General features: G+C 47.9%; 11 protein-coding genes across 11 annotated transcripts; 7 read left to right on the forward strand and 4 right to left on the reverse strand.

The window, feature by feature from the left end:
- Positions 1–1,985: 1,985 nt before the first annotated feature.
- Positions 1,986–3,832, forward strand: N7529_007601 (endopolyphosphatase; the record flags this gene model as incomplete). The annotated part of the gene is made up of 2 exons (XM_057243128.1): positions 1,986–2,115; positions 2,172–3,832. The coding sequence occupies 2 exons, from the start codon at positions 1,986–1,988 to the stop codon at positions 3,830–3,832; spliced, it is 1,791 nt and encodes a 596-aa protein (XP_057094666.1).
- A 1,520-nt stretch (positions 3,833–5,352) lies between these two features.
- erg27 lies at positions 5,353–6,354 on the forward strand (the record flags this gene model as incomplete). The annotated part of the gene is made up of 1 exon (XM_057243129.1): positions 5,353–6,354. The coding sequence occupies one exon, from the start codon at positions 5,353–5,355 to the stop codon at positions 6,352–6,354; it is 1,002 nt and encodes a 333-aa protein (XP_057094667.1).
- A 1,819-nt stretch (positions 6,355–8,173) lies between these two features.
- Positions 8,174–9,099, forward strand: N7529_007603 (uncharacterized protein; the record flags this gene model as incomplete). The annotated part of the gene is made up of 2 exons (XM_057243130.1): positions 8,174–8,315; positions 8,375–9,099. 2 exons carry the CDS (start codon positions 8,174–8,176, stop codon positions 9,097–9,099), a joined length of 867 nt encoding a protein of 288 aa, XP_057094668.1.
- Positions 9,100–9,812: 713 nt separating this feature from the next.
- N7529_007604 (Short-chain dehydrogenase/reductase SDR) lies at positions 9,813–11,072 on the forward strand (the record flags this gene model as incomplete). The annotated part of the gene is made up of 6 exons (XM_057243131.1): positions 9,813–9,888; positions 9,949–10,403; positions 10,461–10,587; positions 10,643–10,717; positions 10,776–10,880; positions 10,939–11,072. 6 exons carry the CDS (start codon positions 9,813–9,815, stop codon positions 11,070–11,072), a joined length of 972 nt encoding a protein of 323 aa, XP_057094669.1.
- Positions 11,073–11,130: 58 nt separating this feature from the next.
- On the reverse strand, positions 11,131–12,062 carry N7529_007605 (bZIP transcription factor; the record flags this gene model as incomplete). The annotated part of the gene is made up of 2 exons (XM_057243132.1): positions 11,131–11,876; positions 11,945–12,062. The coding sequence occupies 2 exons, from the start codon at positions 12,060–12,062 to the stop codon at positions 11,131–11,133; spliced, it is 864 nt and encodes a 287-aa protein (XP_057094670.1).
- A 397-nt stretch (positions 12,063–12,459) lies between these two features.
- N7529_007606 (uncharacterized protein) lies at positions 12,460–12,714 on the forward strand (the record flags this gene model as incomplete). Its single annotated transcript, XM_057243133.1, has 1 exon — positions 12,460–12,714. The coding sequence occupies one exon, from the start codon at positions 12,460–12,462 to the stop codon at positions 12,712–12,714; it is 255 nt and encodes an 84-aa protein (XP_057094671.1).
- A 550-nt stretch (positions 12,715–13,264) lies between these two features.
- On the forward strand, positions 13,265–14,965 carry swo1 (putative swollenin; the record flags this gene model as incomplete). The annotated part of the gene is made up of 5 exons (XM_057243134.1): positions 13,265–13,739; positions 13,807–13,853; positions 13,911–14,126; positions 14,184–14,373; positions 14,436–14,965. 5 exons carry the CDS (start codon positions 13,265–13,267, stop codon positions 14,963–14,965), a joined length of 1,458 nt encoding a protein of 485 aa, XP_057094672.1.
- A 239-nt stretch (positions 14,966–15,204) lies between these two features.
- On the reverse strand, positions 15,205–15,790 carry N7529_007608 (putative arsenate reductase (Arc2); the record flags this gene model as incomplete). The annotated part of the gene is made up of 2 exons (XM_057243135.1): positions 15,205–15,383; positions 15,448–15,790. 2 exons carry the CDS (start codon positions 15,788–15,790, stop codon positions 15,205–15,207), a joined length of 522 nt encoding a protein of 173 aa, XP_057094673.1.
- A 440-nt stretch (positions 15,791–16,230) lies between these two features.
- On the forward strand, positions 16,231–18,583 carry N7529_007609 (Arsenical-resistance protein ACR3; the record flags this gene model as incomplete). Its single annotated transcript, XM_057243136.1, has 6 exons — positions 16,231–16,378; positions 16,441–16,583; positions 16,638–16,724; positions 16,784–17,413; positions 17,828–18,091; positions 18,143–18,583. 6 exons carry the CDS (start codon positions 16,231–16,233, stop codon positions 18,581–18,583), a joined length of 1,713 nt encoding a protein of 570 aa, XP_057094674.1.
- A 41-nt stretch (positions 18,584–18,624) lies between these two features.
- N7529_007610 (uncharacterized protein) lies at positions 18,625–19,706 on the reverse strand (the record flags this gene model as incomplete). The annotated part of the gene is made up of 5 exons (XM_057243137.1): positions 18,625–18,656; positions 18,707–18,883; positions 18,939–19,281; positions 19,343–19,447; positions 19,503–19,706. 5 exons carry the CDS (start codon positions 19,704–19,706, stop codon positions 18,625–18,627), a joined length of 861 nt encoding a protein of 286 aa, XP_057094675.1.
- Positions 19,707–21,813: 2,107 nt separating this feature from the next.
- On the reverse strand, positions 21,814–24,987 carry N7529_007611 (transcription factor domain-containing protein; the record flags this gene model as incomplete). Its single annotated transcript, XM_057243138.1, has 1 exon — positions 21,814–24,987. One exon carries the CDS (start codon positions 24,985–24,987, stop codon positions 21,814–21,816), a length of 3,174 nt encoding a protein of 1,057 aa, XP_057094676.1.
- Positions 24,988–26,195: the final 1,208 nt, after the last annotated feature.

Below are 26,195 nucleotides of genomic sequence, written 5' to 3' on the forward strand. Positions count from 1 at the left end.
CCGAGTGCGTCAACCCACCACACAACCCATTTGCGACTGGCGTTGTGCCCATTCTGTGTTTAATTGTTTTTGTCTGAAGATGTATAAAGAACCAAACGTTAAATCGCGATGGATGTCAATGGATAGTCTTCATGATATCTACACTATATTAGTAACACTTGTATCATAGGATCAAGCGTGACCATTCTGAGATTCTATGTATTGTGTTTGCGCTCAGATCTATAGCACAGTGAGTCAAAAATCCAACTAGTATTAGCTCAGAGCATCCCGATTGGTGGGGACTTTCCTGTCTAGAAACATTTGCAAACCCAACAAAGTAACCGTGATTTAGGAGTCTAGATATATAAGTTATAGTGCCTTACCTAGGTAATGTAGGACGAAGATCATGTTAGAGAATATAACACCATAGCGCCGGCCTTGAATATATCGAGAAATTCTCAAAGATAGATAGAAAAAAGCTCTAAAGCAAGATTTTGAAGGGCTGATAGTCCGTTTAAAGAAGCAATTCATTCTAAAGATAAATTAGCTAGATATAACAACGACAAGGATCACGATCACTGCCGGTAGCAGTTTTTAGGTAAAATAAATACCCGGCCATCAGATTTAACACAAAGGCATTCTGAGCCCGACCCACGAATATCATCTCTGCGAGACATCAGTAGTCTTTGCTGTCGGTCTTGAACGAAAATTGGACAGTGTCTTCAACGGCCCATATTCGTCACAATCCTTGACTTACTGAGAGATAGAAGGTATCCACCAGAGACACAAAATCAACCGCAACAAATCATAACGGAAGAGACAGTGAGAAATTTGCAACTGATCGGGAGGTCCAACGCGCGGATGTTGGTGGACTTACCATGACGAGCTTGGGCCCGGTAAGGAGGTGTACTAAATTTTATGACAAATGTTAGTACGCTAATGGAAAATACCATCATGGGACCGCTAAGTTGGCATCACATATTCTTTTTGGCTTTGTTAGGACATCAGCATGCGCTGGGAATACGCTGCCTGACTGCATATCGTGAATTTTTCTTTATCGCCTCCTCTTATTCTCGCATGAATTCTCCCTTACAACACCAGGGGCTAAAGGACCCGACGTCTTGTATAATTGTACCATCTAAGTGGCTATTAGCTCGCCTTTTAAAGTGTTGTTGTTGACGATGGAGCTGATTCGCCGAAGTTGCTACCTGTGGAGATCGTCAGGGAGAATATGCCGATGTTGGAGAATGATCTCCGCAGTCCCATGGTTCCATGATGGTGCAGTTGTAACTTCATGTACATCACTTTGATACCTGCCGCTAAGCCTGGGTGGATGTTAGTATGCGGGATTTCGACGAGCGAATGGCATACATGCCATCTGACTAGAAATTACGAAGACGCATGTTTCAAATTCGTGGATGCTTCTTGAGCCTCCTGTCAGCTGGAATGATGATGATCAGGCGACCTCCTGCCTAAAGTATAGGCAAGAGAAATGGCCAGGGAAAATAGTGAGATCAAGTAGACATGAATGAAGACTGAACTTTGTAAAGAAGACGATCTTTATGGATAGATATAGATATTTCCAAATAATAGAGAGAAGCAAACACAAGCAAACATAGCATGGCATGCGACAAAGATCATCGAGCAAAAAGAATGAAGTATTCACTGTTTGCAAGGTGCTCGCACGTGGTCACTTGATTGGTTAGGGTCTTTTGACCACGTCGATCTGGGGATGGTGTTAACTTTATTGAATTGACTGTTTTTGTATATAACTAATCACTGCATGTCATTTTCTATGTCTTTTTTATAAAAACCTCACTCTTTCTCTTTACACTTCTCACATGTTTGATGTGTTTGGTTGTGTGCATTGAAAGCCTTGGCATTTCGGCTGCCGCACCCGAAACAGTGACGTGACCCTGCAGATAAGATCTTGCGGCCCAAAATAATTCCTCCCGTACAAAACCACAAAATCTATGGTGTAGCAACTCGGTTCAGAGGACGCACTCATGCAGTCAATTTTCTTGCTGCTGGGCCTCTTCGCCGACGCCATCTCTGGCAGCCCCTTACAGCAGCCCCTGCGCGAGATCCAACCCGAAGCCTCGCGCAAGTTACACGGCCGATTTTTGCACATAACTGGTATGACTGTGATCCTATGCAGTTTGTATAATTGTGTAACACGAGCTGACCATCAGATTTCCATCCCGACCGTTTGTACAAGCCCGGAACGTCGATCGATCGCTCGTGCCACCGGAAGAAGGGGGGTTCGGGATATTTTGGAGCCGAAGGCACTGAATGCGACTCGCCCCTGTCGTTGATTGACGAGACATTTCGCTGGATCGAAGAGAATTTGAAGGATGATATTGATTTTGTGATTTGGACTGGTGATTCCGCCCGACATGACAATGATGAAAAACTGCCTCGTACTGCGGATGAGATTCTGGAACTGAATACATACCTATCGCAAAAATGGGTTAGCATCTTCAGTCAGGATCATGCGGTTTCCAGCGCTGCATCTCAATTGTCAGTGCCAGTGATCCCGACGTTCGGCAACAACGATATCATGCCGCATAACATCTTCAACGAGGGCCCAAATAAATGGACAAAGCGGTTCGCGGAGATCTGGAATTCCTTCATTCCGGAAGATCAACGGCACACTTTTGTTTTGGGAGGCTGGTTCACCAGCGAGGTGGTCCCCGGTCAGCTGGCGGTGATCAGTCTCAATACGATGTACTTCTTCGACTCGAATAGCGCCGTGGATGGATGCAAGGCCAAGTCGGAGCCTGGATACGAGCACATGGAGTGGCTGCGGGTGCAGTTGAAAATCCTGCGGAGTCGCAACATGAAAGCCATCCTCATGGGACATGTTCCCCCCGCCCGGTCGAGTGAGAAACAGAACTGGGATGAGACGTGCTGGCAGAAATATACGCTTTGGATGCACCTGTACCGCGATGTCGTTGTCGGCACCTTCTATGGCCATATGAACATCGACCATTTCATCATCCAGGATAGCAACAAGGTTGATATTGATGCCAAGGTAGACGAGAAGGTTTCGATCAACTCCAAAGCTGACTACCTTGAATCGCTCCGGAGTCAGTGGTCCTCGTTGCCAACTCCTCCATCTGGTATCTTCGAGGAGCTTGATTCAGGGTCCGAACGGTACTCAGACGTCGCCCCAGCGAAGAAGGGAAAGAAGGAAAAGAAGAAGCGCAAATTCTTGGACAAGATCGGAGGCCCATGGGCGGAACGGTACAGTGTGTCACTGGTATCCCCCAGCTTGGTCCCGAACTTCTTCCCCAGCCTCCGTGTGATTGACTACAATATCACGGACTTGGACTTCGCCAACGGGGCTGATGTGTCCTCGCACGAACTATACGATGCAATCTCTGAAGTTGACTACACCGAGCTCGATACTTCTCCGACTCTGGAGACTCAGAAAAAGAAAAAGAAGGACAAGAAAAAGAAACCCAACTTCAAAGTGCCAGAGCCCCCTTCACCCACCGCCCCCCCAGGACCAGCATACTCGAATCAGGCGTTCACCTTGCTGAGCTATACGCAATACTACGCGAATATCACTCGGATCCACGAGGAGATCGCTGCCGGCGAAATCGACGAGCCGCGCCTCGACTTCGAAATCGAGTACAGCACAAATGATGAAGTCTACCAAATGAAAGATCTGACGGTGCGCAGCTTCTTCCAACTCGCAGGCAGAATTGCCGAAGAAGAAAGCGAAGCCGATGTGAATAGTCCGAGCGCTGATTGGAGGCAAAAAAAGAAGCCAGTCAACAGTGTGTGGCAGGCCTTTTTGAGACGTGCGTTCGTTGGGTTTGAGAATATTGATGATTTGGATGATTAGAGCCACGATGATTTCGCGCCTTGTTTTTTTTTTTTGGTTTTTTTCTTACCTAGAATATTTTGAATACTTGCATTGGCACAAAGGAAAGGGGCTTATACAGAGTGCATCATGAGGTGTTGTTCCCTTACGGCTTACACATATTGGATACATGTAATTGGAAACCAAATACGATCTTGAACACTAGATTGAACACATTACAATGCACTTGTCCAATCAGCGATGATTTGCACCACTCTAGCGGTGTACATTGTAAGACGGGTAACTTGGCGAACCCTCGTCTTTCAGATATGACTCATGTACCTAGTTGACTACATCTGTATGTTGTTAGTACTCACTGTGTACATATGTGCATGTATGGATCTTGTACAAATGTCATATAACCACGATAAACCTGCAAACTATTCGATTCAACCCCTTCCATCAACCTGGATAGGCTGGTTGGAATCGCAACCATTCCGATACAATACAGGTACTGCAAAGCCACTGCCAGCGTGGCAGTCCGTGCTAAGGTTTGGCATTAATCTAGCCCGAGGACTTGGGCAGCTAGCTCTCCTCTATATTAAGGACAGCTTCTGAAAACTCCCTAAAATGAAGTCATCGCTTAATCCATCCACTAATACCTAACCCGCTGCCACGTAGCCGCTACTGGGCTACGAGCGCACAAAGCTAGAATCCGTTGGGTACAATCGCCCATGGTCGCCATGATGTAGCCCTTAATTCCACTGTGGATGTATGTTTATCTATTGTGGGACTCTAAGGAGAGACTAGTACCCATTACTTATACCACACACCTTTCCGTCATAGGAGAAACCTCCGCCTTGCATGATCTAAAATCTCCTAATTTCCCAAATCTCTCAATCTGAGAATCTCTTCTCCCAAAATTCCAGATCGCTACATATACCCGTGCACGCACCTGGCACTTAACCAGAGTTCACAAGAATCAGAACCCACAACCCGGAGCTAGCAGCTTCCCGAAACCCCAAATTTCCAATTCTTCCCCGCACAGCGTGTGCTGGCTTCGCTCCGCCCCTTGGCCGCACGATGCGCCGCTCCCTATTCCACTCTCCCTCCTTGCATTGCTAGTCGGGGATTTCCACGGCTCGGAGTCGGCCACACCGGACACATCAATAGCTCGGGGACCTCGCGGGGCCCTATCCGGTCCAAGGGATCTGGGAATTGAGCTGATTGTTGGAACAGTCACCATTGGCGGTTATATACTTCGCGATACGAACACTCAGAACAAAACAGCGTAGCTTCGTTGGGTTCTCAATTTCTTGATCTGGTGTATCAAGTGGGTGTGTGAGCTGTGCGCCAAGATTAGAGCGCAGATCAATTGGACTGCGTCTGATAGTGGCTGGAATGGTACAGGCGCGTTTGGACGATTGAAGCTCTGTTTGCGCTAGAATCGGTGAGTGGAATACTCCTTGTTTTTTGTTTGTTTCCCAGTGCTCAATTGGGTGTTCTCGGGCGATTTTTCTTTCTCTGAAGCAATACCGTATTTCATCGCTCGATAAAAGACCATGGCTGACTTAATTACCTCAGACCCTGTCTCTTGGACTTGCGCTTTGTGGATGGCCTCCTCCGAGGTGGACCAGAAGGCCCTAGGCAATTTCGCGGCCGTCATGGGCCTAGAGAACCCGCTCCTCTCAACAATGCTGTACAAAGTCCTCGGCGTATCAGTAATGTTATCAAAAAAGCTTATCCGAGCACGCAAGCTGCGACGCCTAGACACAACGCGCGAAACAAGATCCCTGCAGCTCTACCACCACATAATATGGCTCTCACGCGAAGGCCTCTTAATCCTGGAGGGCTACATCCTCCCACTGGTTGACCGCTCCGTGGAGCTAAAAGTGCTCGCGTACAAACTGCGCGCCTCCTTCTATCATATTTTCGTGCTCTTCCACAACCGACCAGCCTGCCCACCCTCCAGCTCCCCTCCGCCGCGCTTCAAAAATGACTCCATCTACGGCGCAGACTCCCTCTCTCTCGACGCCCGCAAAAGACCCCCCGGCCTGCCCCTCCAACCAGTCAAGCAGCAGCCTTCCTTCCTCCTCCCCCCATTAGATTACACAGCAACAGCAACAGCATGCTTCAATCACGCCGCAGTGCTAGCCGATAAACTCCTCCCAGGCTCGCACCCGCTCCGCCTCTCCGTCAAGCTCGAGTACGCTGCCTACCTATACGATTGCCTCAACGACCCCGTCGCCTGCCGCCGCCTTGCAAAACAGGCCATCGCAGACGTCTACAATGCCCAAGAAGGCATGGACGACGAGAGCTTCACCGATGCAGCCGAGATCGTTGGCGTTCTCGGGAAAATGGTCAAGCGCGGCAAACCCGGGAGTACCGCTACAGCGAGTAGCGTGTCGCGCTCGCGTAGCAGTCGCAGCCCCAGCCATCTTGATGCCAGTGTTCCCACGACTGTGTCGCCTGTCCCGGTTCCGGGGACGAAGACTAGATCCAGGTCTGCTGAGGATGGGAGGGAAGCTGCTGTGCCTGATGCTTCTATGATGAATCCAATTTGATGCTTGATGCAAGGGGCGGTTGTTTGTTTATCGCCATGAGTGGTGATTGCTTTTTGTATATAAACGTTTCGCTATGATGTATTCGATAGTCGCGATATGATGCATGATTTATGAAGTTGTTATTGCGTTGACTATGTTTTTGCTTTGAGTATAGCAGTTGACGAGCTCGTTGGCGTGGTATAGCCGATCTCCGACCAATACTTATCTATCCGCGAGCACCGGAATCAGGGTCTCTTATATCCCCGGTTGTTCATCGGGGTGTTCAAATGAGCAAGCAGTAGCGAGAGCTAGCATTGGCTCATGGGTCATCGCGATATCTAATCAGTTAGCTCGCTGGGAGCTGCTAGGAAGCTGACCAACGCTTCGCACCTACCGTTCCACCTGCACTTTCCCGTTGGCTAGTTACAAAAGAGTCCATGTGATTCAGAGAAATTTTTTGACAAATACTGCGCAAGCATCTCGTAGGACCAACATCAATGATTTCGAAAGGACTGGGATCAGAAGAGGTAATTGTTCGACGCCGGACCCATACTACAAAGCCAGCTCGGTTTCTCTCTCTCGAAAGGCCGATGGGATCAGTCATCTCGATTCATCAACCAAGCAGATGCAGGAAATCAATCGGGACAGAATTGTATAGCCGAGGCTTACCGGAGTCAAGCGTCATGAATGCCATTCGCAAGTTGCTCGGTCGAAAAGATCTCAGTTGGATCTCGGCGGCTCTATATGTTTGTAGCCAATGCAATATGGCCGGGATGTCGCCAAGGCGGTTAGACATAAATTAAAGCGACCGCGGCTCGTGGTACTTCCGAGGATTTGCCGAACTCACGACTTGCGACATGGGCGACCGTAGAAGCTGAGGTAGTGATGGAAGCCGGTTCATGCAATCTCTCGCTATTTGCAGGCAACCAATACTTGATTTTCCCAGTAGTCAACATATGCACAACAACCGTCGAGTCAGACGGGAGCGGAGATGTTCAGCCAGCGAAGCAAGTTCCAAATATAAACAAAGGCGAAGATATCTGGGACATTCTGTGATCCAATCACACCCTCGGAACGGAGCACCTGTGTTGATCACTGCCGTCAGTCGCATAGGGCGATAGGCGTTGCCAGTGGGGGTGCCGATCGGTTGCTATTATTGACCGGTTGCCTCTCGCGACTTGGCTCACATCACACCATGCGGAGAGGGGTTTGTTTTGAACAAAATAATAGCATGTCAAGTGGACATTGATTCCTTGACCCAGTAAAGTACTAGTAGTGGGAGTAGTTGGAAATCCTGTTTACTGGAGATCGGCAGTGTTTTGCGGAAATATCTGCCTCAGGCCAACATTCCTGGAATCCTGCGAGAAAAACTCAAAACGGAGTGCAACGTGGGAGACACATTCTTTGCTTTTGGAAAGGAAAAAAACGACCGTTACATTTTGAAGAGGCACCAGCTCTAATCTGACTATTCAGATTAGGTCCGGGGTATAGACCGCCAGAGGTAACTGATCGACGTCATACTCCTGTGTGAAAAAAAAAAAAACGAGCCAAGAAAGTCCGCATTCCCTCAGGACATTCGGGGTTCTTATCGTTCACTTTTATTTCGGCCGATTCTCAGATTTTCTTACTTTGCACGTCCATACCCCCCTCCAAATTCTCGCCCGTTGAGTTGACCAGCCCCCCTGCGCGCCTGTGCGTGCATATTCGACACCCGGTAACTTGCTTTGGACGCGACCCCATCCATGGCCTTCACGCTGCCGCTCCTTTTTCTTGACTCCCCCGAAGCTTAAATTCCAATTGTCCAGTAGAAGCTCCCGGCTCTGCTCAGGGAGCAGGGACGATGCGGTCCGGCTTGGAGAAACCTGGCGCGCTTCCGCTACTCGCCTTGGTCGTGTTTTCGCTGCTCACATTGGTGCCGTCGCTGTCGAGTATTTACAATTTAAAGCTCGCGGACTTGAACTTCTACCCCGGTGGAGCTCGCCGTATGTCCCTATTCCCTCTTTCGGCGTCATTCAACTTGCTGACAAAATTACCCATGCAGAAGTACCTCTTCTCCAAGACGGCGTGCCCGAAGTACCAACAGCGCACCCATTGACTGAGCCTCACAGACCATGGGCTCTCGGAGCTCCCCATCGATCCCGCGTCAATCTCTTAACGCGTACCGCACGACTCGATAATGTCGCCGTAGTCTCAGCAAGCGAAACAACCGCCATCGCAAACAAAAGCCGACTCTCCTCCTTGACCCGTGAATCACCATTTTCATTCAGCCGCAGGGCTCGCGCATTCAAAACCTACTTCATCCAACAATTAGACGACTATCCATTCCTCACATCCTTCTCCAAACGCAGCCTAGTCGAACCAACTCCATATCCCACAACCACCTTCAATCACTCCCTCCCAACCTCCAACCACCCCTCAAACACATATAATGATTCCTCCGACAGCATCCAGAAGAACGGCCTCCAAGCCCCCTCCATCCGCGAAATGTGTCAGCAGGCCTGCCGTCTCGCCATCGACTTTGGGAAACGTGCAACCCTCCACGGAACAGAATACGCCAAGTCGATATTCCTTGAATCCTCAGACCCTCCAACAACATTGATACGCCATCCGAAAGACCCACAAGACCAGTCCAGTCCTTCTGAGCCGGCCATCCAGAGACTTGCCGCCGAGGACTCCACCGACGCCGCCGGCCGGCATTCACAGGAACTCCGTGGCAGCTGCATGGCTGTTGTTATTGGGCTGGTGGCGGGCATAATGTGGTTCTGAGCACCTTGGTGATTTCATGTCCGCTGATACGTGTGATGATATTTCTTGTCTTTTGTTTGGCGCATGATAGATCCTTGTAGACACTTGGGTTGGTGGCTCTGGTTTAGCCCCATGTGGAATCTAATAATATCATCTGCCTTTTTTGGTACACCCATTCCTTGTATTCTTCTGATTGTATATTGGCCATTAAAATGGGAGACACCTTTGAGCAGTCATCTCCCTAGGTAGATTTTCCCGTTGTGTGTCATTGCTATTCTTGTCCAACAATAAATTGTGATAGTCGTCAACATTTGGATCGACCATTGTACCATTGTTCCAAAACAGTTGTCTATCATCTGCAAGATTGGGGAAATAACGGACTTTGGACCTTAAATCCTCTTAATCTGAATCGATTTAGTCACCGAAACTCCCATATACTTTGTTCCATCAAAATTGAAGGAAAGTCACCTCCTGTATCTGCGAACTCTCCAACTGATGACACTGCGCTAACCGAATTCGGAAAAGCGTGAACCCTGGCGTGGACTTCCATGGATGCTGATTGGCTCCACCGATCTATGCCTTCATAGTTGCCACGCTCAGTTAATACCATTATCGCCGGCAGAAAAACATATAAAAGGCTTCAAATCGCGACCATTGTTGAACAGAATATCACAGATCAAGCAATCACTTCACTCAGTCTACAATAACTCTTTATATTCATTTCCAAATCCACAATGTCCCACAATCAACAAGTCCTTCGCTCCGAGGTTGTCCTCGAGAAGCATGGAAAATCCCTTGCCGGAAAGACAGGTAGGTCCAACAGCTGTTCCCTTCATCGAAACATTCCTAACACCTCCTCTCCCACGATAGTTCTCATCACCGGTGTCTCCGACGACTCCATCGCCGGCGAACTAGCACTGCAACTCGCAAGCGCCAACCCCAAGCTCCTCATCCTAAGCGCCCGCGCCGAATCAAAGGTCGCAGGAATCCAGGAAAAGATCATATCATCCAACCCAAATGTCCAAACACGTTTCCTGAACATGGACCTGAGCGATCTCAGCGCCGTCCGAAAGGCCGTTGACGACCTCTCCGATGTTCTCCACATCGACCACCTAGTCTGTGTGGCTGGCATTATGTTCCCGCCCTATAACAAGACGAAAGATGGATTTGAGAGCCAGCTAGGCGTGAACTATTTGGCCAACTTTGTGCTTGTCAAGTTGCTTTTGCCTAAGGTTCGGGCTGCGGGTCCATCCTCGTCGATTGTCATTATGGCTTCCTCGATGGCGAGACAGGGGAAAGTTCACTTTGATGATGTTAACTTCAGCGTGAGTCTGGCGCTCAAGGGTTAAATGATTCCTTCTAACTCTTTTGTTCAAATGCAGAACGGTGAGACTTACGATCCCATGGTCGCATATGGCCAATCGAACGCGGCCAGAGTGATGTTCGTCAAAAGACTGGGAGAGAAGCTCAAGGATGAGCAAATCCGTGTTTTCAGTGTCGATCCTGGTGGTAAGTACCCGTCTTTTAATTTCTCTTGCGCAGCCATGCTAACTGAAATATCAAGCTGTTCAATCCGGTCTGCAGCGACACTGCCCACCCGAATTCTTGGACCAGGTTGCCGAATGGAAGAAGGCCGGACGTGAGTTCAATGAATATCTCTTGACATTTCCTTCTACTAACACGTTTTCTTCTTGTAGCTATGGTTGATATGGATGGAAATACTTTCGAAATCCCCCCATGGACAAGCACTTCAGAGGGAGCGGCCACGGTCATCACGGGAATGGTCGACCCGGCTATCTCTGGTGAGTACATCGCACGCAGGAATCTCAGAGCGCCTTTACTGACATAAACTCTACCCAGGCTACAACGGCTCCTACCTGAACCAGAACGCAGTCTCCGATCACGAACTGCACAGTCACATCAACGATACAAACAACTGGACCCGGCTGTGGGAGTTGAGCGAGAACCTGACCCAACAGAATTTCTCCCTGTAAAAATTTTAAATGCAGGAATCTCATATCATCGATCATTGGTGTACATTACAATTGAGCCTCATTTCTGTTTAATCACAATCGCCTTCTCCCCACGCTGCCTCCTCCAATAATTAGTAGACTTAATAATATCCGGACACTCCTTGATAAGCCAACTCCACTTCCGAATCAAGTTCTCTGAAGCCTCATACGCAAGTGGATCCCACGCCTCGCCCCAAACACGCAATCCAGTCTCGTGCGATGAAGCACACACCCCATATAAATCCCCACACGCCTCGTCTTCGTCCATCGTCTCCGCCCTCGCCAATAATCCCTCTCGCAGCGATACCATCGGAAGGAGATCAATCCACGGATGATGGATAATTTTCTTCTGCTTTTTTGACGGCCACAGGCTCGGCGGAAGGTGCAGCGACGATGGACCAATGAGATTAAATTGTGACGCTAGATCTTCATTCAATAATTCCATTGTCAAGCCCATTAGATTGGCATTCGTGAACATCGCGTTGAGCAGGCTGAACTGCGTTAGGCAGAAGGATGGATGCGGCGACAGAACCGGGTTCTCTAACATATGCACTGCCCGGGCTTGCAGTTTATTCAAAAATTCGTCGCGCTGTGTGTGGTTGAATTCGCAGAAATATGAATGCTCTGCATGCGCTGATGGTGATGAAGTTGTTTGAATGGTTTGGTTTGATTGATCGGTTGGTTTGAAGATTGGAGACATTGGTTTTGGGACGTTCGAGTCCTCTGTATAGACTACCCATTTCCTATTTGGAGGGTTTTGTTTTGACTCTAGCGCTTTTCTTTTTCCTACGGGGTTGTTAGTATGGGTATTTGATGCCTGTTGCGACGTGGCGAATACGAGTGCTACCACTCACTGCTTGCGCGTTGATTGAGCCGATTCTGGATTCGCCTGCGTGCTGCTGCATCTAGTGTGTCCATTGAGTTGTCTGAGGAGGTTTCCTCGATTGATGAATCTTGGATTTTCAGTGTCATTGTAGCGTTGTTGTTGAAGGGTGAGGTGAGGCGCAGTGAAGTTTGACTTTAACGTTCGGAGTTAAGTTTAAAACCCGTTTGGTTCGTCCGAAACTCAGCTTCGGAATTCACGACCATCTACGCACACACTTGTCTACTTATAATGGCACTCTTAATCAGATCAAGTAGATATCTACGTCCATTAATGCTCTCGATGGTTGAAGTAATTCCCTGTCTTTTTTGTTCGTCGGGAAAATGGCCGATGTAGCTTGCCGCCTCTGCATAGCTATGACGCAGGACGGTGGCCAAATATACAGCAATACGAAAATGTATATTTCTTCTACAGCAACGCATTTTACAAATATCTCTCCATATAAACGAGTTGTTGAATTTAGCCTCAATCCTTGACTATCGAAATATGACATTATCCAGACTCCGACGAATACTCACCTGGGGCCACACGAAGGAACCAAGCTCAGACCCCGGACCAAAAGAGACACCCCATCCAAATATGTGGGAACGCGATGAAAAGAACGGAGCATTCAACTCTTTGAGTGAGGTCGCTGCTCCGTATCCCGTTGAGCGCGTGACGGACGATGAGCAAGCCCGTCGCGAGTCGCTCGAGAGAAACATCTCGCAGCCACATTCGCGCCCCAATCTTTCCAATAACTAGATGCTTTTTGAAAATCTAAGGATTTAACGGGTAGGTATGCTGCTGGATCGTACTTGTATACACGATGGGCTAATTCTACGAATGATGAGTTGAAGACGTTTAGACCTGCAGCAGGAAATGTGGCTCAATGTACCTACAAGCCCAAGCAATCTTTAACCTTCAAGCCTTCAAGCCTTTCGCATCCAAGTTACCCCGCAGTCTTTGTGCAACGCGGGAAAATGCAGATTTGACGACCGAATTTAGGCATGGCGGGCCGTCGGGTTTAACCGCTAGCTGAATATGAGCTTAATTGTGTTGGTATCCATTTTGTGGACCGGGTCATTACAGCCAGCCTAGTTGACCAATCCATTTTAAATGAGGACTTTGGGCCGAAAGTAAACCAGGGCAGTGCAAGTATAAATTCACTGCTTCGCAGCTAAAAGCTTGATGATCAAAAGTTTCAAGCAGTGACCATTATCATGTCTCCGTTTCAGTATACACTATCTTTATTTTATCTATTCTTGAGTACTGCCTTAGGTCAGACTAGCTGTGCTTCTGCTTGGTACGTATCATGGTCACCCTGAAAGTGTCTGTCTCATCGTCACAGGGCCCAGTGCGGTGGAACAGAATTCGTCGGCCCAAATTGTTGCGCGTCGGGATCGACCTGTTCCGCCCTCAACTCGTACTATTACCAGTGCGTACCGAGCACTCAAGTCAGTACTGCCCTTTCGTGCTTATTGGATGTGATGTTGGTGCTAACTTGCTGAAGACATCGTCAGGCTCTGGTTCAACAACAACAGGATCCAAATCCACAACAGCAACAGGTGTTGTCGATTACACAACTACCACGAGCATTCCCACATTGTCTTCTACTCAGCCAGCATATCCGTCGATTGCTGCTAGCTCTTGCGGCTCTTGGTCTTTGGTAGACAATGTATGCTGTCCGTCCTACTGTCTCTCAGATGACAAATCAGAGTCATGCACCACTGGTTGCACTGGTGGGTGTGGGACCCCACCTTCCAGTATGTGCAAATCTGGCACCATGTGTGAGTGATCCTGGATGCCTCCGTCCTCTAAAAGTCGGTATGTGCTAAAACTGAAGGGACCTCGAAGGGGGAGAACAGCATACCGTCGGCTCAAACGAGGATTGGCACTACAGCGTGAGTCCTCCACCCAGTCCAGGTGAGAAGAGACACGGCTGATGAATTTCTGCACAGCGGTCGACTCACTTTGGTTTAACGAGTGGTGGCGCCTGTGGATTCGGCCTATATGGACTCTGTACAAAGGGAAGCAAAACAGCAAGCTGGACGGACCCAATGCTGGGATCAACGTGCGACGCATTTTGCACTGCTTACCCGCTTCTATGCCAGGATCCAACCAACGTTACTCTCAGGGGCAACTTTGCAGCTCCCAATGGTGACTATTATACACAGGTAGGCTGAGTTTGATACTGAATTGACGAGAGAGTGTCAACTAATCTACAGTGGTAGTTCTGGCCATCATTGAGCGCCATCGCATCAAGTGACCCGGATAACTATCTTTCCTGTGGGGAGTGCTTTGAGCTCATTCAGACCAAGGCAGATGGTACGGAATATGCAGTGGGTGAGACTGGATACACCGATTCCATCTATCTGGAGATCGTAGACAGTTGCCCATGCAGTGCGAATTCGAAGTGGTGTTGTACGTGATACTCTCTTCCATTGAAAGTAATTAAAGTATCATCTAACATCATTCATCAACAGGTGGCTCAGGTGCCGATCACTGCGGCGAGATCGACTTCAAGTACGGATGTCCAATACCCGAAGACAGCCATCACATGGATCTATCCGACATCGCTATGGGCAGACTCCAAGGCAACGGAAGTCTAACAGATGGCGTGATCCCCATCCGCTATCGACGAGTCCCATGTCCGAAACCAGGTAATGCATATATCTGGCTACGCGACGGAGGTGGAGCATACTACTTTGCGCTCAGTGTTGTTAACACCAATGGGGTTGGCTCTGTCATTGCGGTCGAGGTCAAAAGTGCCGATGGGACTGCGTGGGTCTCGCTCGAGCATGACCCTAACTATACCAGCAGTCGGCCCCAGGAGCGGTATGGTGCTTGGGTCTTGCCTCAGGGAGAAGGCCCGTTTGCTCTTCCAATTGGAATTAGAGTCACTTCGCCTAACGGCCAGCAAATTGTCAATGAGGCGGCAATTTCGTCTTTCACCCCACCTGCTGGGTCGGTCGCTGGGTTCTATTATATTGATCTTGGTGTGCAATTCACTTAGTCTCTGATGTGAAAATATCGGGTCACTACCATGAGGTTTGGGTTAAGATCGTTATGCACAATCCAGGGGTATTGATCACCCTGGACACGCACAGATTCGACTGATAATTTTTCTTGCTCGCTCGTTATATCCACAATGTACTGTGTTGATGCTCATGCCAACGGCGGCAGGATTGAATCGTATTGAGGCCGAGTTAATACAGAGTAGTGAATAAAATCAAATAGCAAAACATAAGTTCCCTATTTCGTCCAGACAGAGGCATCATACCCATCCATCAGGGATATATATTCCGATCCAGCCGCCACCCATCCCTTAATACCACCTGTAAGAACCAAGCTTTTGATATTATTATCTTGCTTTTCCTCAAGGTAATCCGCAAACCAACCCGCTGCACGAGTACCTCGCCCTCCGGATGAACCTGCCCAGGTGGATATTAGTTAGCAAGTATGTTTCATCCCTCTGATTCCCGATAAACCACGCACCACAATACCAAATCACAAACTTCGCATTGCTATTAGACACAAGACAATACAATGTCGGGATCGTGGGATATAGACTTTGAGCCGGTAGATTTAATGACCCTTGGATTGTTCCTCCCTTTGTAATGTAAGTATTGAAACCCAAAAACAACTGTACTTGTTCAATATTCCGTACCTCGTAGTCGGCCCGACGAAGATCAACCAGTACGAAGTCTTTGCCAGCTTGTTTACCCCCTCGGATCCATTGCAGCAGTTCCTCTCGCGATATAGAGGGTGCGACCGCCCTCGGAGCCGGGAATGCTGCGTGCCACGGTATTTCGGCGGCGAGCTTTGTTGCTGCAGACATCTTTGCTGAAAATTGAAGTGGTTATTAAAGATTGCAGGTTGTATACATTGTTTAGACTCATTGGACAACGGGAATACCCCGCGTTAGTGATGAATGTCACTGCTCTGATATGATTGGCCGAGAACTTTTCTCTGACAAATTCCATAGTCCGCGCTTTTGACCAATCAGCGGGCAGCAGTGACATATCGCTGTTGTCTCGAAGAATCCAATATTGTTCTGTGAGCATATATAAAGCTGTGAAATTTTGTATCTGATGTTTGAGTCTACTTAATCTATACTTCAACCATCGGTTTTTCAATCAACTTCATACTCTCATGGCGAGCACGCAATTGCCGACATGTTCATATGTCCCCAACCAAGAGACAGACCAAACGAAAGTATGCGACATCGAAAAACAGAGCGATCCAATCTCTCCAGATGAACCCGGAAAAAAGCAGTCAATGTTTTCAAGCCTCGGTCTGCTTGATAGATTCCTCGCAGTATGGATTTTCCTCGCCATGGCAATCGGTATCATTCTAGGGAACTTTGTCCCAAGTACAGGCCCTGCTTTGCAAAGAGGGAAATTTGTTGGAGTATCGGTTCCCATTGGTAAGATTAGGCGAACAAAGTTCAATTTATTTCATATATACTAATACGTTGTCGTTGCTCAGCGGTCGGTCTGCTGGTGATGATGTACCCAATACTGTGCAAAATCAAATTCGAATCGCTCCATCATGTTTTTCGGACCAAAGATATCTGGGTGCAGATGGCGTTCAGTGTAGTATTGAATTGGATCATTGCGCCATTTCTCATGGTAAGATATGCCACCTGGAGACAAAGCGAATTGGTGTTAACCCGCATCACCTAGTTGGGTTTGGCTTGGGCTTTCCTGCCCGATGAGCCGGAACTGCGACAAGGACTTATCGTTGTTGGATTGGCACGATGCATTGCCATGGTGAGTTCACCCCTAGAAGAGAACTGCCAAAGACAAACTATACTAATAATCTCCATCAGGTACTGATTTGGACGGGGTTAGCAGGAGGTGATAACGAGTATTGCGCAATTCTCGTCGCCCTCAACTCAGTCCTGCAAATGGTATTGTTCGCCCCGATGGGAGTTTTCTTCATCAGCGTGATCAGCGGCGACGAGGTCAACTTCGAATACGCCACAGCAGCCAAAAGCGTGGCTGTCTTTCTTGGCATCCCCTTGGGAGCTGCGATCGTGACACGTTCCGCCCTTCGACGGATTTCCGCCAGATGGTACGATCAGACATTTTTGAAGTGGCTCAGTCCATGGTCCCTCATTGGATTACTCTTCACAATCCTTGTGCTTTTCGCATCACAAGGCCACCACGTCGTGCAGCAGATTGTCTCTGTCGTCCGAGTAGCAGCACCACTTATTGTTTATTTCATGATCATCTTCTTTGCCACGCTCTTGGTGACATATAAAATTGGATTTGGCTATAAACTCTCCACGGTCCAGAGTTTCACTGCTGCTAGCAACAACTTCGAACTGGCTATTGCTGTTGCGGTGGCTATGTTTGGTGCTGATAGCAACCAGGCCCTTGCGGCGACGGTTGGGCCACTCATTGAGGTTCCTGTTTTGTTGGGGTTGGTATATGCCGTTAAGTGGATAGCGAAACGGGTTGGTTGGGAGGATTGAGTTCAATTCGATCTAATATTGCTAGAATTTGTCAAGCGCTCTGGCGGATATAATGACCTCGGACAAAATTAGGGTCAAATTTATGTTTATTAAGCAGTGACATGCCACTTTCATCTGATTGGATTAACGCATCAACGTCGTGCCTCTAAATTGGGCGAATAATATCGTCAAAAGGATTTGATTGGTTGGATAATTAAGACCCGAAGGTTATCCCAACATTCCTTCAATTCAAACTCAAGTTCCGTCCTACACAATTCCAGCTTCTCGTTTACCTGTAAAATATTTGTCGTATAATGCCTCGTGCAAAAACAAAAACTAAGGTTAGTGAACGAAAATGCTGGGTGCGGCGTATATGCGCTGTCCCTACATGGGCTGATCATGTCCTCCAATCTTTAGACCGATGATCTCGCCCGCATTCGCAACAATCAGCGGCGATCAAGGGCAAAAAGACTTGAATACATCCGGGAACTTGAAGACAAAGCACGGAAATACGAAGAACTGAGTACATCTCCCGATCAACCATCGCGGGAAGATTTCAAGAAGCTACAAACGGAGAATGCCTGGATGAGAGGGCTCCTGGCAACTCTGGACATCAACTTTAATCCTTTGGATGCGCCTCCAGGTAGTATTCTTGACAATGATCCTAGTATCTCAACATCGGTACGATATGCGAATTCATGAATCTAGGATTGATGTTCTGACTTATCCGAGATCATGTACCCTTCCGCAGGAGATTTCATTGCCGAAAATCTCGCATCGAATACAGTTCCAGCCCCATCGGCCTCTACGGAGGACTGGAATACTTTGGCATTGATGTCGAATACAGGAGATCTCATGGGACTAGATCTCGATTCTTTCTCGATATTCAATGAGAGCAGTCTTCCCTGTCGGAATCCTGTCTCAGCGCAATCAAACTTCGAAGGTGACCACTGCCAAGAACCTGAAAGGCTTCCTTCAAAGGGACCAACTAATGAAAATACAACTCTGTGCTCGCTGGCATGTCAATGGGTGATTCAATGTAACACGAAAGGCGTCGAGCTGGATGTCTTATACTTCCGGATGGAGCGTGGCTTCAAAGCAGGGAACAGCCCACTGGACGGATGCAGGGTTGATAATCAAGTCTTATTGAGTGTTTTGACTGAAATATCCTAAATTTCATATATTCAATTCAAGTTCTGTAGAATATTTGTTTACTAAGGTTTGATAGCGTAGATTTGAAATGATCCTAATCGAATTTAGACAAGTTTCATCTGTCTCGGGATGTTCGAGACTTACCAGCCCATTCGTTGAAATCATGATCCAACAAACTTCCATCAGACGTGTTGCTTCCTTGCACTACCTCATGGCATGATGGAGTCTGCAACTGGCACCCAATCACCTCAGATTCTTCCTGCCCTTGCACCAACTCTTTGTAAATGTTTATATCGGTGTGAGTGTCGATGATCATGATTTCTGGGGAATATTAACCGTTACTAATATGAAGACGGCATCGATAGACGATGCTTACCTTTGAATCCCGCATCATGGAGGTACTTGTCATAATCTTGAACCTGGCTGGCCCCTGCAATGCATCCAACGTAAAATGACATACTGCTCTCGACTTCCTGTGGAAGAGGTTTGCGAATTAGAATGTCACTTAGGGCAACACGTCCACCAGGTGCCAGCAGGCGAAACATCTCATTGAATACAAGATGTTTCTCTGCGGCTGGTACCAGATTTATGACGCAGTTGCTGATGATACAATTAGCTGTGGAGTCCGGGAGTGGAATGGCTGTGATCGAGGCCTCGAGGAAAGACGTATTAGGCGTGCCAGCTTGATCGGCATTTCTGCGGGCGAGTGCGAGCATGCTCTAGATCATTCGTGTGAGTTTTATGAGTGAGGATTGCAGAGTCCTGTCAGCGATTGATTACCTTGGTCATGTCCACACCGATTGCACTCCCCTTTGGACCCACATTCTTCGCAGCCAGTAGCACATCCATTCCACCTCCACTGCCCAGATCAACCACTGTTTCTCCCTAAGGCAAGTTACAAACTGCATCGTAAAGCATAGCCTGCTTGCGGGAGACTCACTTCTCTGAGATTTGCAAGTGCGAGGGGATTTCCGCAGCTGACACCAAGATTGGCACCTTGAGGGATTGAACTGAGGTCTGCAGCTAGATAACCAAATGCTTGGGCGATGCTTTGCTCGGTCCTTTTCTGCTCTTCGCTCGAAGAACGATCTGCCAGTTCTCCGTAGCGATCCAGCACGAGGCTATATAGTTTGTCTTGCTCCATGGTGCTCTACCAGCTCGAAGAATGGTTTGATGATAGAGTCACGAGTGAATCCCAAGGGAAAATATATACCATAAAGGTGATCGCGCACGTCCCCCCTCTGACGTATAGTAGCATGTCACCGAACTGCATCGGAGAAGTATAAAGTCAGGATTGTGATTTTTTGGCATGTCACTGCCAAGACATTGCGCCAATGAACTTTGAATCGTTGAGCTCCATTTTGCTTCTTGCCGGAACCGTGGAAATGGCTCCAGCACACCTAACTCAATAACAAATGTAGACCAGGCCATACTGTCCATCTCAACGGTTACTTTGATCAGATCGATAGATCCATTCCACTGGAATCTATAGTGCACTGCTCCCAAACAGGCGGGTTCGCCAGCATCGAGCCTTCTGGTAATATGTGGCGACAAATCGAGAACCACTATTCACTAATCTCCGCATCCTTCCGGCTATAGCAACTGAGAAGCCTTCTCTGCTTCACCCCTGAGTATGCTGATGGAAGGAAAATGTCGCTCTCGCATATCTGGCTGGAGGCCCGGCGTTAAGAAATCGGGGCAACTGGTGATTTCGAGGACGTATTGGAGGCACGACGTATTGGAGGCACGTTTTGTTTGATATCAGTGAATCGATGACAACCCAATGGGGCGGTGGACATGATATGATGAAATTTGGAGCTGGGAGAGGTACGTGCACTGCACTGCCAATACTTAACCAACCCTAGACTGCCAGAGGAGTAGAAATGATTGTTTTAGAATTCCAAACATAAAACACAGCTTACTAAAAAGATATCCCGCCACTCTGTCTGTGGAGAGGTTCATACACGTCTGAGGTGCACTCCTCTACCCCAGAAGTCCCACTCAGGCTTGTTGACGCTAAAATGAACACAAATCACAGGCTGAGACATCGGACACAGGCTGTGGGGCAATTGTGAGCTACGGCGCTTACCAACTGAGCTACGGGGACGGGATTTGAATAATTTACTTCTCCTGCTCTTCTTAACCTCACTCATTTCCCGATTGGGAATACCAACACATGGAGTGCCTGGGATCGATTCATCCCTTTCGCATCTAAGTATGATTTTCTTATCCACTGAATGACCCTATTTTGATAATGCTACATATATACAAAAACATTCTCTGAATGATAGGCTCAGTAGGTCACCATCACCATTATCTTTGGGTTGTCTCCAATGCATATTTCTGTATCACACTTCTCATAATACTTGGAAGCTACGAGCCTCGTCAGATGAAAGCCTTCTTATTGTTGGATTATGATTTACAGCAAAGTGCCTTGACATTGGTTTTTTATCCACCGTGCTGATTTCGGCCTATAGATATTTCAATTCCCACAAATGTATCCCGCGTTATGCAATTAAACTCTACAACCACAATCTCTGCCTATTTTGGTTCATTAAGGCCCGAAGAATCGTTTGATAATGATGTTATAAGAAGTAGTCACGGGTTTTCCTACGAAGAGACATATACCATCTGCAGAGAGAAGCCTAGCCGTGAATACAAAAAGGGTGACTAGGAGAGTTCTCCAGAGACATGAATTCTATACGCAGAAATTTAATCGCAAGATAAGTTCAACGTCAGAAATCGGAGTAGTATACGTAGAATGCTGGAGGATAATATAAACTACGAGCCACGACCCATCATCCCGCACAACAAAAGGTCAAGACCCACTCTTGCACCGAATCAAATGTTCGACAGACCTTGGATGCGACGGGGTTGAAACCAAAGACAGTTGCAATGAAAAATGTGTATATATGTCCGCAAATTCAAAATTATGACGCTACAAAGTAATCACAATATACCATAACAAGGGAATGATCGTTTCTCCGTCTTTATAATCACTGCTTCTGCACAACACGAAGCTAATCTTTCTTGCTACTTCTACTTCTGCGAGTTAATGTTCAGCTTTCGTGAATTGGGGGTTGTGTGGCGACTCATGATTTTTCATTGGTGTCAACAAATACTTAAACTACGGAGAATCTGACCAGCCATCCAGAGCAGGAAAGATTCCATTAAGAAAGTCATAGCTAAACTACATACATTGACGAAAATGTTGCACACAACTAACCTGGTGACAGCGTCAAAAAAGGCGCTCACTCATCAAAATCAGATGGAAGACTTTCAGCCCAGCCGAAAATCCTGTCAATGCCTACGCTCTGTTCATTTGAACGAGGGAACTTTTTGTAGCTAAACTCTACACCAAGGCGAGAGTAAATATTAAGCCAGACAGAGCAAGAAATGTGGAGGTTAACATCAGATATATGACAGATGATGCCATCGTGAGACCCAATGGATTGGCGACCCAGCAGACTGAGAAAGGCCCGGGCGTGTTGAATACGTCGGGCGAAATCAGGACACTGCTCACAAGCCTCTTCACAACTGCGGAGCATAATGTCCGCTTGATTGATCATGTTTGTGAGGGTGGAGACTGAATGGGCTACCCCTCCAGTTACAATAAAGGGAATGGCACGGGCAGCTATCAACACGAGCGCAGCCGTATAGATGTAATCGACGCGCTCGCTCAAGGTGACAGCCTGCAAGTTGTCATCTTGGCCATTGCCTGAAGGGGCCCACAGCGTCTTGATTATGTCTTGAGCTTCATCCAGACACTCCACGGCACAACCACGGATAATGAGGAGATCCATAGGGGTAGGGGCAGAATCCATCTCCCGGGATGACATGTGAGGCCTGGTTTTGCACTCACACGCATGTAGGAGGCGGGTGTACAGAATCAAGTAGGGACGGTGCTGACGGAGGCGAAAATACATATATCGTAGATGAGTGAAGACGCACATGCGGCGAATGGTAGGGTCTTCTTCTGTTAATGATGTGATATCGGGGCCTTTCCATCGTAGGCATTCGGGAAGTGATGCTTCCCATTTCGACAATTCCGTATCGAGTGTCGAGTCACGCAAATCCACACTGGAAAGCCATTTCATAGGACATTCAGGTCGCACCACACGAAGGTCTTCTTCCAGGTGGACGAGTTCATTGGCGTATTGATAGATATTGGCGGAAGCTTCAAAAAAAGCGGAAATAGCGTAGGCACTGTCCGTTGTAGCGACAGACGCTCCCATGTTCTCCTCGAGAGTCGACCGTCTTGGCATGCGGTCATATGGGGACAGCTCATCGCAAAATCCAACCTGGAGGCTAATGGAGATCTTCGCCATGCAAAGGGCTCGCCAGATGACACGGCACTGCTGACGCGAATCATCATCTACGGCAAGGTGCCCACCGTGGGGGTAATGCATGTTGAACCACTGCGCTTTCACAATGACCATGGAGGAGATGTACAACGACTCTCTCAGCTTTCCAGTCATGTGCAGGTAGCGGATTTGCAAGATTCGCATCTTGAACCATTCCAGGGTTTCCACTCCTTGTGCATCGTTTTCTACCTTTTTGGTAGCAGCCTCATACCACTCGACAGCGTTCCACAACTGACGGTCACGTGTGAGGAGGGAGGCAATTGCAAAGCAAAAGCCAATCGTGGGATCAATCTTTTCATAAGTAAGATAGCCATAATCCACAGCCAGACTGAATGTGACATTCAGCTGGTCAAGATCAAGGATCGGAAGAATGGGAGCCACCTTGTCGAGGAAAATGTTCAGCAGTTTCTTAGGTATTTCGGAACCAAAGGCTTGAGTTCCCGGTGCGGAACGCTTCTTTGTGACTGGTGCGACTGAGCGCGAGGGTCTGACGGTAGAAGCTAGCATTTCGGTAGAAGCAGGGTGGTCAAGAGGTTGTGCGCTAGCAGACAGATGAGGAGTTCGAAACGAAAACGCAGGTGAGGGGTCAGACCTCATGGCTGTATCAACCGGATTTTCTGTGGGGGAGCGATGATTCGAAGGACCCGGAGTGGTAGTAGGTGCACTGGCAGCGCCAGTTTGAAGCACGCCTTGCGAAGTTGAGCGGTTGGAAGTAGCAGCTTGAAGGTTCGCGCGACGCTGCGCCTCACGTGCTCTATCCGAGGGGATAAGGCACTTCTTTTCGTCGGCAGTAAACTTGCGCATCTCGTCTTCAGTCAATTCAGCGATATCAACGACAGGATTCAGCGTGGAAAGATTGGATTCCAACGCTGATGAAGATTGTTGAAAACCTGATGGTATATCAAGGCACAAGGAGGAGGAAGAAGGAAGGTGTGTTGTGGTTGGAGAGAGTAGAGAAAGAAGACGTGAAGGTGAACGCCTTGTTGCTTCTGAAGGCAAAGCTGGTGTCTCTGGGGAAGGAGCGAAGGGAGAACGCGAAGACTTTACGGGCACCTTCCTCGCTGTCGAATTGGTGTCTTTCTTGGAGTCTTTTGTCGTGACTTCTCTGCTGGGTTTTGGACTATCCTGTATTGGTTTTCCATGAACTCCCTCGGGATCCAAGAGCTGTGCAACCTTCCTCATCATCCAACGGTCCAAAGGAGAGCTGTTGGAGAGAGCAGTAGTGATAATCTCGCGCAAAGATTCGAATTCAATGTCACTCTCGTACAACCCGTAAGCAGAAGGATCATCAACGATTCTCTCAAGACGACGGAGTAAGAGCAGATTGAAGTCTGAAGCTGACTTGGATGAAGACAAGCACTCTTCAATGCAGATGGTAAGTTCAAGACTTTTCTTTTCCTCCGAACTCATCAATGGGCCGTACAAAAACCGTTCCAAGCGAGTGAGAAGAGCACGAGAAGATCTGCCGCCTTTTTCAATTTTGGACGCACAAATCTCCATGAGTTCATCCTCGTCAAGCCAGTCATCGGCCATCGAAGGATCTTCAGGGCTGGGCTTTGAGGGACGTTCAAGCTTGGCTTTCTTGAGAAGCTTTCTGATGAGCTGTAGACAGTTTGCAGGGAGATTGCGATGTTTTTCTCTTTGGATGTTGATCTCGCTTGTCAAATCGCAACGGATGAGCGTCTCATCTCCTCTGATGGTTGGAGATGGGCTGCGTAGTAGTTGTCGACGTGGAGTTTCATGAAGCAGACTGTGTACAGCCGTAGGTTTATTGTCTTCCAATGCGGACTGAGCTGGAAGATTGACGGGGACGAACGATGCTGTCCTCGGCCGCTTTGGGGATTGTTGTATGGGCCGTACCTCTTGCCCAGCCCTGTAGTCGAGAATTGAGACAGATTCAGGATAGCCAGACGTGATCTGAGTATCATATGTAGGAACATATGGCAAATCTGGCAGCCTGGGTCGTTTGTCACCTGTCTTTGGGCCGTCAGATGAATTTATGCTCAAGGGGGCTGGGGACAGTCCCATGTCTTTCGCAGTGCTTCCATTTTGAGAGGCCATGGCTGAACCACTATATGATTGTTGTAAGTATATCTTCTCGTGGTCAAATTGATGGAACATAGGCATACATAGACGGGGTGCGTGTCTGTCTCCCATATGAGCAATGATCTTGTACTCCGAACTCCTTGCAGGTTCCGCAGACTAAACGGAGGGTTAGTTGATTGCAGTCATATTGAATACATCTCCGTGAGTACCTGGCTGAACACGGTCACAGCGCGTGTGTCTCCTGTTGCAAGCGGTGCAAGCGTTTGGTGCACTGACGCTGTCAGTTCTAGATGGTGGAAAATCAGTCTTTTGCCGTCTCACAACATCTATTGCAGACAGAAGCATACACTGGCGTTGCAATTGGCGTGGAGATCGGAGGGTTATCTCCTGGATATAAACACTCTGCTCCATGGTACTTGCAGGCGGCGCAAGCTACATAGGTAGTCAGTTGGCAAAAGTTGTATTTCGCGATGGATCATCAAATCTGAGAGCATGCTTACTTGGTCGAGTGCGATCACATCGCCGGTGTCGCTTTTTACATGTGAAGCAATTGAGTCCCAGTGGGTTAGAAGAATGGGATGATGGCGTAGCCGACTGTGACTGAGACACGGAGGCATGAATTGGGGTATGTTCGGCCATAGCTGAATCCATCAGATTGAAGCCTGAGACAATCAGATAGTACTGGTCATTATATTAGCGGAAATGATCCAGACAGTAGATGAGCCAAGGTACTTGTATCTGAAAGGTCCAGCAACGACTCATATCAGACGTGTTCTCACTGCGTTGAGCTCAGGGATCATCCAGACGCAACAAAGGCCCGATTGACAGAGATTTAGAAAAATACTTCAAATAGCGTTCCAAAGTCCAAGGTAAAAGACCCTCAAAAAGGATGGATAGACAGCGCATAAAAGAATCGCAATCAAACGTTAATTGACAGTGTCGCTAGACCTTTGAGACGGAATGTGATAAGAACGGGTCCGTTTTTGCTGTGCAACGATTTCCTCGCTGAGCAGGACTCACCGGAATCGGACACAATGACCAACTATGAGGCCAGCAAACTGATCTAAATCTAGATATCCTATCAGCCAAGACTCATCAAATATAACTAGTGTTTTTGAGGTATGTAGGAATTTAGGCCGACGGCGGGAGCACCAGCGTAACAACCATATGCGAGTAAGGTGAAATGAGACTGAGATAGACTTACCAGCTAGAGTTGACGATAG

The sequence above is a fragment of the Penicillium soppii genome (assembly GCF_028829465.1).
Source record: "Penicillium soppii strain IBT 18220 chromosome Unknown utg000006l, whole genome shotgun sequence".
Taxonomy (NCBI): Eukaryota; Fungi; Ascomycota; class Eurotiomycetes; order Eurotiales; family Aspergillaceae; genus Penicillium; species Penicillium soppii.